This window comes from Amphiura filiformis, chromosome 3 (genome assembly GCF_039555335.1).
Source record: "Amphiura filiformis chromosome 3, Afil_fr2py, whole genome shotgun sequence".
Taxonomy (NCBI): Eukaryota; Metazoa; Echinodermata; class Ophiuroidea; order Amphilepidida; family Amphiuridae; genus Amphiura; species Amphiura filiformis.
The window spans coordinates 11,233,185-11,248,607 of record NC_092630.1 but is presented as its reverse complement, the minus strand read 5'-3'; the positions used below and the strand labels follow the sequence as shown (position 1 = coordinate 11,248,607).

Sequence of the window (15,423 nt, the reverse complement as noted above, 5' to 3'; positions counted from 1 at the left end):
AGCCTTTTAAAGATTCACAAAATTGGCAATTTTTACCCCATTTTTAGGAAAATCCTGATTTTGTCATAAATTTGCATATTCACGGAGCGATAATTGTGAGATTAAAGCCAAAGAAGGCATGAGATGTATTGTTTTTGTTTATTTAATGTTCATTTATGCAAATATTACAAATCCAGGGTCATAATTGCTATATTTGCTTCTTTACAACATTTTTAAAATGGCTGAAATCACAAAAATAATTCTTTTGCCAGGACTTAAGGTAAATATGTGTGATTTTCACCATTGAGGGCGCTATTATGTGCCAATTATGACCTTCAAAGGCCTGTATTTCCTAAACTACACAACCAAATTATCTGATTTTTGCACAGGAGTTTGCTCTGAGGGTCTAGATTGTAAAACTCAATATAGCATAATTGTATATCTTTGGGAAAATAGTTTTATTTGATGACAAAAAATTATTTTGTGCGTTACTTTTTTATGCGTGACTGTACAAAAATGCTATATTCACCTTCATTACGAGCAGAATATTTTCTATCTAATTAAGGAGTCGGGTTTGCACAGAAGTTATTAGGAGACAAATTATATGGAATTCAATTTGCCCAAAAGTATTCCAACTGCTGCCAAATCTGTTACATTTCCACCATACATTTGTGTATGTAGGCAGGGGTACACACAATAGCTAGCATTGTGGCCACCCTACTACTAGCAAAAAACTGCTGTTTTTGATTGATTATTCCTAGTATAAGCAGATTCTCAGCATAACTGTGACTTGCTCCCACAAAATGAGCGTGAAGTCGCAAGTTGGGAGTTTCAAGATTTTCTAACAATTGAGTGGCTGTTCTTTGTTTGCAGACACCTGTATTAGCAGACAGTGGTATTGTGAATGGGGACATACTTTAATACAGAGTACAGCATAGTATGTACCCATTCACAAAGGACGACATGTACCAGTGACGTAACAGGTGTCTTCAAACAAGGAACTGCAACTTAACGGTTAGTTTTTTTGCTCATTTTGTGGGTGCAGGTCACAAACGTAGAAAAAGGGGACAAAATTATAGTTTGAATTTCCAGGAATGATAAAAAGGAAGCAAAAATCAAAATTCACTGAACATTCAGGAATTTCAGCATTTCACTTTCACTACCGGTACTGGTGTTACATGGGCTATTCCAGTTGAATTCCAAATGCCCCCTATGGAAGACATAACCTTGGTCTCCTACACAGGGAGTGCAGATGTCAAATGGAGTCACTCATTTAGGCAACCCCATCTGCAATTCATACTCCCTGTGTGGGAGAACAAGGTCATGTCTTTCATTTCGGGTGTATGGATTTCAACTGCAACAGCCCAATGGGCAGTCTTTTGACAATCAATCTTTGGGTTTGACATAAGTGGTTTTTCATCATAAGATTGTTTTACCAGTTATTTTGAATGTTGGCTATAATCCAAACATCAAATTGATACCTCTCATTATATGTAAATCCGAGTAACAGTCAACAAAATGCTGATGCCATCCGGTGTATTTTTTTGACTTGAACCAGATGACACTTCACACCTGGACAAACTATCATCAACGCATTCACAACGCCCTTCCATGCTTCCGAATTGTCATTCTTCATTGGTCGATATTTATCCCTTGCATCAAATTTCCACTCCCAAACCTGTAGCTTCTTGTCTACATCGCATACAGATGTAATTCCTTCAGCTTTGGAAACTGTGGAACTACCTCTTTGAGAAGATCTAGAGCGATGTTCTCAAACATATATAAAGTCTCCAGGTAGGGTAGCCTTGTAAGATGCTTCAGCAATACACTCTCTTCATCATCATATGAAATTGAAACTTTGAGATGTTTTAACATCCTCATCTCATCACAGATGCACTTCACCAGTCCCCTTGGAACCCAGTCTCTATCGACAATGCAAAAACTCTCAAGCGTTTGTGCAAGAGGACTCAGATGCTGCAAAATATGCTTGAAATTAAAGTCCCTACGGCACTCCAAAAATTCCCAGTTCAGTACAGAGAGTTCAAGATGCTGCAGTGTGTGAAATTCGCTAAGTTGATTCAAGAACACCTTGAATGCTTGGGTCGTATCTTTGACAGGCCAGTAATTTGGTGAGCGAATTCTAGCACTACCACCACTAATCGCAAGACTTTTCAGATTGGGTAAGTTTGTGCTGTTTATCTTTGTCCACCAATCATGGGGAATGTGACCTTCACGGCTGCTAGGAAACTGTAGCTCCAGGAAGGTTAATCTTGATGGTAGTGTACCAAGATCCAAAGAAGCATTCTCTACACCTAACACCAGCGACAGCAGATTTGGACACTTTTGATCCAGAAAGCGAAGTCCAGCAGCACTTATGAGGGCAATATCTAAACGCACCAACGTCGGTCCAAAACGGGCTTTCATAAACTTCACCAAAACATTGCGGAACCTAGATGTTGCATTCCAAGCTTGACCTACTTTGGGTACAGTGGCATTGGTCCACAATAATCGATGGATCAAAAGATTCCTCCATTTTTTGTTGACCCTGCAGGTTAAAACAAAATATTACAGATTTTCTTAACCCAAGGTTTTAAGGTGCAGTCAGAACAGATTGCCTGACACTCCAAAATTAATTCAGCACAATTTCAATTGAACACACAACCTTTATAAACTGTACGGTAGAAATGCCAATTTCAAGTGAACACACTCTTTTCTTATGATGATATTGACCAATTGTATTTTTAAATTACAATGAATTACAAGGCAGAACACTCCAATATCCTTCCATAATACAGCCCCTGTCATATGATGGGGAATATACCAGCAAACATTTAGGCCTTAAAAAAATGGGGCGGCCATGGCAATCCGCTTAGGACGCACCTGCATACAACATAACTTTACTTATAGGTTATAGCTACAAACAAAAAAATTGAAAAGCGTTTCCTTTTCCCTCATGGCAGTCTTACCAGTACACCTCATAACTAAATATTTTTTGGACTGGGGTATTATGTTGTTGCTTTTGTGCATGTACATTTAACCAGGGATATCATATCCCTAGTTTAAAACTAGTCCCTTTGGCATAGATGTGCAAATAATGTTGCAGGGACCAGACTTCTGATCATTTTAAGCACATGCTGGCATGTTATTACAAGCCTCAAAAGACAAGGCCATGTTATGAGATAAAATTACTTATTTTATGTTGCTGAAAGGAAAAAGAAAAATACAAAAGAATTTCAACAATTTGTCTGGTTATAACCTTTTTTTCTTTTCAAAAAATGTCTCTTTTGATTGATTGTGCCACTCACTAACACATGAGCACATTATCAGTATAAATAAAGAAAACAAGGAGGGAAGCAGGTTAGCTACAGATTGAGCTTGCAGAAATTTGACATGATGAAATAAATTTTTGCTAGAATGTGGCATGAAAAGTATACTACTACAAAAAAAAAATTACCAAGCATTGTGGAATTTCACCATTTTGCTTTTCCAAAAAGCATCTGAACCTGCTGGTGCAAATGGGCAGCCTTTTGATGATTAATCTGACAATCTCATTTGATACAACTGGTTTTTCACCACAAGATTTATTGCCAGTTACTTCAATGTTGGCTCTAAACCAAACATCACATTAGGCTAAAAAAAATATATGTTTGGTTGCCCTCAACCGACTGACCCAAAAAAAAAAAAATTTTGTGGTTTTTTTTTCAATCACTTTTTTAGAAGAAACCTTAAATTTGGACAGAATCAAGGACTTTTATATTTGTTGTTCACTCATTTTATTTATTAAATACATATTTGATTGAAAACAATAAGTATTTCCATTTAAATCCAGTCCAAAAACACACAATTTTTTTACCATAAAATGATCAAGCATTTGTCAATACTAGCCTTTACAAAATGGCGGAAAATTCGAGGGAGAGTCCATGAAAAAAAAAAAAAAAAAAAAAAGGATTGACCTACCGACCCTCTAAATTTTTGTCTCGGAAGGGCAACCAAACAATTTATTTTTTTGGGCCTTTACTGCTTCTGTGTCCAAGTTATAACCCAAGCAATCAGCAAAATGCTGATGCCATGCGGTGTGTCTTTTTTTCTTGAACCAGATGACATTTCACATCTGGACAAACTATCATCAACGCATTCACAACATCCTTCCATGCTTCAGAATTGTCATTCTTCATTGGTCGATATTTATCCCTTCTTGCATCAAATCTCCACTCCCACACCTGTAGCTTCTTGTCTACATCATAGACATGTAATTCCTTCAGCTTTGGAAACTGAGGAACTACTTCTTTGAGAAGATCTAGAGAGATGTTCTCAAACAGACATAAAGTCTCCAGAGATAGGGTAGTCTTGTAAGATGCTTCAGCACCACATTTTCATTATCAAAGAAAATTGAAACTTTGAGATGTTTTAACATCTTCATCTCATCACCGATGCACTTCACCAGTCCCCGTGGAACCCAGCAACGTTGGTCTCTATCAACAACACAAAAACTCTCAAGATTTTGTGTGAGAGGACTCATATGCTGCAAAACATCTGTATACTCGAACTCATCTCTACGGATCCCATTCCAGTTGAGTACAGAGAGCTCAAGATGCTGCGCATTCGAAACTCACTAAGTTGTTTTAAGAACACCTTGAATGCATAGGAAGTATCTTGGACAGGCCAGTAATTTGGGGAGTGAAAGCAAGCATTGCCACCGCTAATCGCAAGACTTTTCAGACTGGGTAAGTTTGTGCGGTTTATTTTTGTCCACCAGTCATGAGCCGCATAACCGTTCATAGTAAACTGCAACTCCAGGAAAGTTAATCTTGATGGTAGTTTACCAAGATCCAAAGAAGCATTCTCTACACCTAACACCAGTGACAGCAGATTAGGACACTTTTGATCCAGGAAGCGAAGTCCAGCAGCGCTCATGAGGCAGGTGTCTAAATACACCAAGGACGGTCCAAAACGGACTTTCATGAACTTGCCCAAAACACTGCGGAACTTAGATCTGGTGTCGTAACCTTGATCTACCTTTGATATAATGGCATGGGTCCACAATGATCGCTGGGTTAAAAGCATCCTCCAGTTTTTGTTGACTCTGCAGGTTAAAACAAAATATTACAGATTTTCTTAACCAACAGTTTAAAGGTGCAGTTTGAGCCCGTTGCAGAACCTGCAATTTGGGCAGTTTTCAGGGACTGTCTTTTTGACTTTGCAGGAGAGCAGTAAATAGCTCTTCTGGAGCCTTCAAGGAGAGCTCTTTACAATACAATAGCATTTACAATACAATGCAAGGAGAGAATGGTCAACAAAGGAGAGCTAAAAATCACTCTCCTATATCAGATTTATGGAGAGCAGTAGAGAGTGATTGCTCTCGCTCTCCTCAAAAGGCTGAGTTTTTGCCCATGGTACGCAGAAACTCTGAATTCCTAATGCGGGTGCAGACACTCTAAAATTGTGAATAACTCACAAGTCACAACTCTAATAGATGAAACAAACAAGAAGTAACAAAATGCGAGTAACAAATTACAATACCAGTACATGCTGACTGATTCTTTTTCTGCCTGAACCTACCTTGTCAGTCTGCATTTGTCCCGAAAAGGCAAGTACCTAAACACACGAAGCAAGACATCATCAGGCAAGGCACCTAGAGGAAAGTCTTCATGACGTTTACATTTAGCCTCTCTATTCGCCCTCCTCCTCTTGTCGTTCATTTCTTCATTTCTGCAATTTGAAAGAAGGTAATGTTAGTCATTGGATCCAAAATACCAGGTCAAAATTTATCAACAATTTATGTTCATGTGTGCATGTGTGGGGTGTGTGCATTTTAGACAGACAGTTTACTCCGGAGACAGGGAAAATTGATGCCTATGATCTTTGCTTAATTTCAAAAGTAATGCTTGAATAAGTTTTGGGAACTCAAAACAAGACCAGACTAATAAATCAAGGCTATTTCAATATCTATTTGAACTACATGTATTACTGAACCCCAGAATGGGCAGAGGTCTAGTTTATGTAGGGTCAAATTTTGGACAGGCAGTCTAGGTGAAAATGATCATATCAATTTCAACCAAGGATAAACTATGAATGTGACAGTACATGGAGACCCAGCAACTGTGGAGTGTGGACTTCCTCAGTAACTATCCTCACCTACCAACATATTGCAAACAGCATAAACATGCTGGTGTTGGGCCTCAGTGATCTCAAACGGATTGTAAAACTTCATCCAAGAATGAAAAGCTTTATTTCCAGGGTCAGAATTTCGGCGAGAATCCAAGAATCGATTCTTGCAAAGATTCTCATGAACAGATTTGCGTGAATCAAAGTTGATTCTAGCAAACTTTTGTAGTTTACACAGAAGTTGATTTGCATTGTAAGAATCAAATAATTCCTTGCAAATTTATTCTGCAAGAATCAAGATTGATTCTCACAATGTGAAACAAAATTCTGACCAGTAACAAGTTTGCCAATCAAGTTGCAATTAATTTTTACTATACTCATCAGTAATTTCAGTATTACTCACAACTCTTCATCTGAAACGTAATATATTGTGGAATCATCTGATGGGCAGTCTGAATCATAATTATGTTCTTTATAATTGCTCCAGTCCAAATCATCCTCAAATTTGAATTTGATTGGTGACGGTGTACCTGATGAGGATGATGCTTCGTCTGCCATGGTTGATTGCTAAATCTGTGATAATAAGAAAGCAGTGAAAAAGAGTCAATAAAAGAGTCAATAATTAACCAAGGCAAGGTAAAGTAAAAAAAAACAACATGTTTTAGCATCCAGCCTCCAGATGGCCCTTTTTTCTAAGTACAATGCAAAATCGCCCATACATGTAAATGAAATGTAATGTTAAGTTTCCCTTCACATTATGATGATATTGAGTTATTCTAGCTTTTAATTTGAACACAATAGATTTAAATTGATTTAAATCACATTTTTTTTCAAAAACAATCATTGATTTAAATTCAGGAGTCGAAATACAAAATAGTCCAAAACAGAAATGTTTTGTAGACTCATAACCGGAGCGATCTTACCTTTCCGAATTCGATGTTGATTAAGATACTTCTTGCATCGATCCCGAGATGCGGAAAACCAATAGTCATTTTGTCCCACATAAATGAATAAATAACAAAAAAACCCGATCCCCGGTGGACTCACCCAAAAGGTGACGCCACACCATCTGATCGCCCTTATCCAACTTGGGATCCCCTACTCGGACCAAACTTGTAGGGGGTGGCCGGGGTCCGGGAATAATCAACATCGGAAAGGTAAGATCGCTCCGGTTATGAGTCTACAAAACATTTCTGTTTTGGACTAGACTCAGTACACGGACGATCTTACTGTTTCGATGTTGATTAAGATACTTCTTGCATCAACATCTGAAAGATCGATCTAGCAAGTAACCGACGGATGGAGGTACAAAATTGGTCAGCATCTGATCAGGGATCGGGAGCGGGTAACAATGGTTTTCGCGAGGTCAGAAAATATTTTCCCCCAACGGTCGGGAAAACAAAAAAGACCACGCGATCACAGACATAAACCTCCTTACCTCCTTACTTAATAAGTTCGGTGGTTAAGAATAGAGACACTGGTTCTTACCATGCTGAGTATTCTGTATAGTCTGAAAACCTGGTACCCGTACACCACTGTATTATGATCGCCGAACAATGTCCCGGTAAACCTCCCGCCTGTCTCTGATTACTAACGTAAACGGAAGTATCGTGAGAAAGGGCGAAGGTGGCTTCCGGGACACCGCCTGCTAGATCTCCTCAAGGGACAACCGAACGGTATACCCAAGATGATGAGATAGCTCGTGTCGAGTGGGTCGTGGGACGCGAAACCTTCGCGATCGCCCGGACTCCACCAACACCTGGACCAGCCAATGTGACAGCGGCTGGACCGAAAGGCTCTGTAAGGGTGATGAATGCGGTCGTGAGTCCCTCGCAAGGCTTGTGTTCGGAAGAAATAGTGCTGCAGCGCCTTATCGGACACCCCAGCCTATCTTTGGCTTCAGCGAACCTTGCCCAACCCTGGGGATTGGAGAGGGACGAATGTCGGTATGCACTGCGCCTGTTCAGTAACCACGAGAACAGAGCGCCAAACAGTGTCGCTCCAGTGTTTGTGAACACGGAAGCTAACCTCGAGACCGTGTACAACTCAGCACCGGCGTCCCGGCCAACGCCAAACCGAAAGCCATCTTGAGAGTTACGATTTTTAAGCGCCGCTTTTGACGGAAGCTCAAAAGGGTGACCCTTAAAGTAATCTAAGACTGTGTTGGGACCCCTTAGGATGATCACTTTCCTTTTTGGCGGACACTCATTGAACATACCGTCGAGGCGTAGACTAATAAGGTAACCATCGGCTATGATAGTCGACCCGTCTCGAAACCTCGGTGAATGGAGAGGATAGCTGACTTATAGCTGGCCCCAGTGGCCCGCTGAAGTCTTGCTTGGAACTTTTCTGTCAGAAACTCCGGAACTAGCAGCACAGAGGTTCTAGCGGGAGAGCTATTTGTCTCATTGCACCAAGCGTAGTATGGAGCCAGACTCTGGCTATACGTGACGGAGGGTAGACTTCCGTCTAGCCCCGGCGATGAGAAAAACAGCTTCTGATGAAAAGTATCCCTCCGCTGCGCGTTCCCTGGTAAGGGCCATGCAGCTAACTGCAGGTGCTCTAGTGAAAGACTGGGTACCTCCGTTCCGGGCATCCGGAGTAGATCTGGTACTCGGGGAGTGCCAGCGGCCTTGCCGCTAGCAGAATGACAATGCAGTCTTCCCACCCGATCTTGGCCACCACCCTCATGAGTAGTGAGATCGGAGGGAATGCATAAGCTGTCATCCCTCCCCAGTGTATGGACAGAGCGCCCACGGCGAATGCTTGGGGGTCCGCGACCCTTGAGCAGTACACCGGCAGTGGATGATTGCGATGAGATGCGAACAGATCTATCGAGGGGTGGTACATCCCCCTGAAGATCGTCTGAGCGACCTGCGGAGCAAGGGTCCTCACAGAAAGCTGGCTTAAGAAGGAAGACCCGTCATAATTGGCGAATGCACTCCATCAGGGTACTCATTTCTTAATGTCAATAGACCTGGTGATAGTCATGGAGGTATCGCTATAATTAGTAAATCCAATTTGAAGTTGTCTATTTCTCCAATTGGTATTGATACTGTGACTCATTTTGAACATGCTTGCGTTACTGATCAAGCAAAGACATTCCGTCTGATCGTAATCTACCGTCCTCCGCCTTCCAGGGAGAATGGTTTCACAATTCCTCAATTCCTTGAAGAGTTCGACGACTTTCTCAGTTTTATTTCAACGCCCCGCAAACCCCTTCTACTTGGTGATCTGAATGTGCACGTAAATAAGCCGTGGAAATCTGACGTTTCTCAATATCTCACATCTCTTGCTGAGCATGACTTACAACAGTTTGTTACTTCTGCAACACACAAGTCTGGCAATATCTTAGACCATGTTATTTGTCGGCCAGAAGATGATCTATTGTCTAGCTGCCCCTAGCAGAAATTCTATACAGCAAGAAGTGTATCAAAAGTGTATCAAAGTGTATTAAAATTGTATCAAACAGCAATTTAATACAGTTTTGATATACAAAGGGTGTATTGAAAATGTATCAACTGAAAATATAAGGTATCAAAACTGTATCAAATACCACCTAACTGTATCAAAAATGTATCAAAAGTGTATCAAATTTGAACTTAGTTAATTTTGGTCATGCTTGTGGTGTATCAAAAGTGTATCAAATTGAACTTTGCAGTTTTTCAGTGTATGTAAAGTGTATCAAAGTGAACTTTTTGGTGCTAGATGTATATCAAAAGTGTATCAAATTGGACTTAGTCAAATTCTGGCTGCATACAGTGTATCAAAAGTGTATTAAATTGGACTTTGCCTGTTTTTTAGTGTATGTAAAGTGTATCAAATTGAACTTAGTTAATTTTTGGTGTCTAGAGGTATATCAAAAGTGTATCAAATTGGACTTAGTCAAATTCTGGCTGCATACAGTGTATCAAAAGTGTATTAAATTGGACTTTGCCTGTTTTTTAGTGTATCAAAAGCGTATTAAATTGGACTTAGTTTATTTTGGGTGGCTAGAGGTATATCAAAAGTGTATCAAATTGGGCTTTCATAAACTGACCTTTTGCAGTGTATCAAAACTGTATCAATAACTGATCACATGTCTAGATAATGACTCATCATTTTCAAATTTGCCCATGTGGCATGTATGCAGTTAACACCAGGATTTGCATTTGGAAATGTACTGTATTTTAGAGCAAATTATGGTGTTTTATTTATCATGATGAAGATACAAACATGCTTGTAGACTGCACATTAGGTTACAATGTAGTTGTAATCAGGGACTGTGATTAAAGAGGAAATATCTGACTTTGTTCTGATAAGGTAAGCTTACTATATATTATATATAGGGCCTCAATGTATATGTATTAAGCATGAATATAGCACATGCTGTATAGTAGATGTTATTGGTAGCCTTTTTGTCTCTTTATTCGCCACTTGCACGGTTCCGCCATTATGCACTATGTGCGGGAAGAGCCTCGAACTGGCAGCATACATGAATGGGAATTGAACCAGTCATATAACATTCTGTGTAAGGTTACGTAATTCTTCCTTTCATGTATGCTGCCAGTTCGAGGCTCTCCCGCATATAGTGCATAATGGCGAACTGCAAGTCTAATTGAGGGTAACTAACTTCAGTGACAAGCACTGCATTCCAAGCAGGCCCTCTGATGTATGTATGTTCCATTTTCTCACACATTTATCCTATTGCGTTGTAATTTTGAACGTTGATAGGGAAAGTGCATTGAGCTGCTCCGTGATGGGGAAAGTGCTAGAGGTCAGCATTAGCAGTAGAGGGCAGTGTTGAATTTGAGCTTGATTAGACTAATTTCAAAATTTGACCTTTGACCCCTTCACTTTGGGGTCATTAATGTTTGCAAATATGTTTAGATCATGTAAGGATAATTCTTGTTGAATTTGAGCTTGATTGGACCAATTTTGAAATTTGAAAAACTGTATCAGAAGTGTATAAAAAACTGTATCAAAAGTGTATCAAAACTGTATCAAAAGTGTATAAAAAACTGTATCAAAAGTGTATCAAAAAACTATCAAAAGTGTATCAAAAAAACTATCAAAAGTGTATAAAAAAACTGTATCAAAAGTGTATCAAAAACTATATCAAAAGTGTATCAAATGGCATGTATCAAAAATAGGGCGGTCCTGCTGGCCAGCATTAGAATTGGAACGCTGATTTGATACAGTGACATATTTGATACACTTTTGATATAATTATGTATAAAATGTGTATAAAATGAACGGATAAGAATTTCAATGCTAATTTGATACAGTTTAAATTGGAACACTGATTTCATACAGTGACATATTTGATACACTTTTGATATAATTATGTATGAAATGTGTATGAAATGAAAGGATCAAAATTTCAACGCTAATCTGATACAGTTTAAATTGGAACGCTGATTTGATACAGTAACATATTCGATACACTTTTGATATAAATTATGTATGAAATGTGTATGAAATGAAAGGATAAAAATTTCAATGCTAATTTGATACAGTTTAAATTGGAACCCTGATTTGATACAGTTACATATTTCATACACTTTTGATATCATTATGTATGAAAAGTGTATGAAATGAAAGGATAAAATTTGAACGCTAATTTGATACAGTTTAAATTGGAACGCTGATTTGATACAGTTACATATTTCATACACTTTTGATATAATTATGTATGAAATGTGTATGAAATGAAAGGATAAAAATTTCAACGCTAATTTGATACAGTTTAAATTGGAACCCTCATTTGATACAGTAACATATTCGATACACTTTTGATATAAATTATGTATGAAATGTGTATGAAATGAAAGGATAAAAATTTGAACGCTAATTTGATACAAATTATGTATGAAATGTGTATGAAATGAAAGGATAAAAATTTCAACGCTAATTTGATACAGTTTAAATTGGAACCCTGATTTGATACAGTTACATATTTCATACACTTTTGATATAATTATGTATGAAATGTGTATGAAATGAAAGGATAAAATTTGAACGCTAATTTGATACAGTTTAAATTGGAACGCTGATTTGATACAGTTACATATTTCATACACTTTTGATATAATTATGTATGAAATATGTATGAAATGTAAGGATAAAAATTTGAACGCAAATTTGATACAGTTTTAATTGGAACCCTCATTTGATACAGTAACATATTCGATACACTTTTGATATAAATTATGTATGAAATATGTATGAAATGAAAGGATAAAAATTTGAACGCAAATTTGATAGTTTAAATTGGAACCCTCATTTGATACAGTAACATATTCGATACACTTTTGATATAAATTATGTATGAAATGTGTATGAAATGAAAGGATAAAAATTTGAACGCTAATTTGATACAGTTTAAATTGGAACCCTGATTTGATACAGTAACATATTCGATACACTTTTGATATAAATTATGTATGAAATGTGTATGAAATGAAAGGATAACAATTTCAACGCTAATTTGATACAGTTTAAATTGGAACCCTGATTTGATACAGTTACATATTTCATACACTTTTGATATAAATTATGTATGAAATGAAAGGATAAAAATTTGAACATAAATTTGATACAGTTTAAATTGGAACCCTCATTTGATACAGTAACATATTCAATACACTTTTGATATAAATTATGTATGAAATGTGTATGAAATGAAAGGATAAAAATTTGAACGCAAATTTGATACAGTTTAAATTGGAACCCTCATTTGATACAGTAACATATTCGATACACTTTTGATATAAATTATGTATGAAATGTGTATGAAATGAAAGGATAAAAATTTGAACGAAAATTTGATACAGTTTAAATTGGAACCCTCATTTGATACAGTAACATATTCAATACACTTTTGATATAAATTATGTATGAAATGTGTATGAAATGAAAGGATAAAAATTTCAACGAAAATTTGATACAGTTTAAATTGGAACCCTCATTTGATACAGTAACATATTCGATACACTTTTGATATAAATTATGTATGAAATGTGTATGAAATGAAAGGATAAAAATTTCAATGCTAATTTGATAGTTTAAATTGGAACCCTGATTTGATACAGTTACATATTTCATACACTTTTGATATAATTATGTATGAAATGTGTATGAAATGAAAGGATAAAAATTTGAACATAAATTTGATACAGTTTAAATTGGAACCCTCATTTGATACAGTAACATATTCAATACACTTTTGATATAAATTATGTATGAAATGTGTATGAAATGAAAGGATAAACATTTCAACGAAAATTTGATACAGTTTAAATTGGAACCCTCATTTGATACAGTAACATATTCGATACACTTTTGATATAAATTATGTATGAAATGTGTATGAAATGAAAGGATAACAATTTCAACGCTAATTTGATACAGTTTAAATTGGAACCCTGATTTGATACAGTTACATATTTCATACACTTTTGATATAAATTATGTATGAAATGAAAGGATAAAAATTTGAACATAAATTTGATACAGTTTAAATTGGAACCCTCATTTGATACAGTAACATATTCAATACACTTTTGATATAAATTATGTATGAAATGTGTATGAAATGAAAGGATAAAAATTTGAACATAAATTTGATACAGTTTAAATTGGAACCCTCATTTGATACAGTAACATATTCGATACACTTTTTGATATAAATTATGTATGAAATGTGTATGAAATGAAAGGATAAAAATTTGAACGAAAATTTGATACAGTTTAAATTGGAACCCTCATTTGATACAGTAACATATTCAATACACTTTTGATATAAATTATGTATGAAATGTGTATGAAATGAAAGGATAAAAATTTCAACGAAAATTTGATACAGTTTAAATTGGAACCCTCATTTGATACAGTAACATATTCGATACACTTTTGATATAAATTATGTATGAAATGTGTATGAAATGAAAGGATAAAAATTTCAATGCTAATTTGATAGTTTAAATTGGAACCCTGATTTGATACAGTTACATATTTCATACACTTTTGATATAATTATGTATGAAATGTGTATGAAATGAAAGGATAAAAATTTGAACATAAATTTGATACAGTTTAAATTGGAACCCTCATTTGATACAGTAACATATTCAATACACTTTTGATATAAATTATATATGAAATGTGTATGAAATGAAAGGATAAAAATTTCAACGAAAATTTGATACAGTTTAAATTGGAACCCTCATTTGATACAGTAACATATTCGATACACTTTTGATATAAATTATGTATGAAATGTGTATGAAATGAAAGGATAAAAATTTGAACATAAATTTGATACAGTTTAAATTGGAACCCTCATTTGATACAGTAACATATTCAATACACTTTTGATATAAATTATGTATGAAATGTGTATGAAATGAAAGGATAAAAATTTCAACGAAAATTTGATACAGTTTAAATTGGAACCCTCATTTGATACAGTAACATATTCGATACACTTTTGATATAATTATGTATGAAATGTGTATGAAATGAAAGGATAAAAATTTCAATGCTAATTTGATAGTTTAAATTGGAACCCTCATTTGATACAGTAACATATTCGATACACTTTTGATATAAATGATGTATGAAATGTGTATGAAATGAAAGGATAAAATTTGAACGCTAATTTGATACAGTTTAAATTGGAACCCTGATTTGATACAGTAACATATTCAATACACTTTTGATATAAATTATGAATGAAATGTGTATGAAATGAAAGGATAAAAATTTCAATGCTAATTTGATACAGTTTAAATTGGAACCCTGATTTGATACAGTTACTTATTTGATACACTTTTGATATAATTATGTATCAAATATGTATGAAATGAAAGGATACATTTCATTTGATACTTTTTTGATACATTATCTTGGCATTTGATACACTTTTGATATGTATAAAATGTGTATGCAATGTTAATTTGATACAGTTTTGATACATAAAAGTGTATGAAATGAGGGTTCCAATTCAAAGCCTTTTATTTCATACATTTTTCATACGTATCAAAAGTGGTGTATCAAAAGTGTATCAAATTTCAGCCAGGGGCGTTGTGTCGCCATTCAGATATGGTTCAGACCATCACATGGTTCAGTGCACAGTCAACAAGTTGAAACCCCCTCCGGAAAGAAGGATTATTACAACAAGATCTTTCAAGAATCTGGACAAGGCGACGCTTTGCTTCGGATCTTTGTCAAGCTACGCAGTGTGTTCTTGCTACTAATGACCCTACTTTGCAGGCAGAATTGTACAACAAGAGTGTTCGCGAGGTATTAGATAAACATTGCCCAGAGAAGACGCGATCACAAAAACTGATACTGAAA

General features: G+C 36.1%; 1 protein-coding gene across 2 annotated transcripts; it reads right to left on the bottom strand.

Moving 5' to 3' along the window:
- Positions 1–226: 226 nt before the first annotated feature.
- LOC140148024 (uncharacterized) lies at positions 227–6,671 on the bottom strand. Of its 2 annotated transcripts, none has more exons than XM_072169859.1 (3): positions 6,488–6,671; positions 5,539–5,688; positions 227–2,524 (listed from the first exon to the last, which is right to left on the bottom strand). In XM_072169859.1, exons 1-3 carry the CDS (start codon positions 6,640–6,642, stop codon positions 1,672–1,674), a joined length of 1,158 nt encoding a protein of 385 aa, XP_072025960.1. In that variant the 5' UTR covers positions 6,643–6,671; the 3' UTR covers positions 227–1,671. The 2 variants fall into 2 exon arrangements, with proteins under 2 accessions (XP_072025960.1, XP_072025961.1); XM_072169860.1 differs by lacking the exon at positions 227–2,524 and adding an exon at positions 3,985–5,062.
- Positions 6,672–15,423: the final 8,752 nt, after the last annotated feature.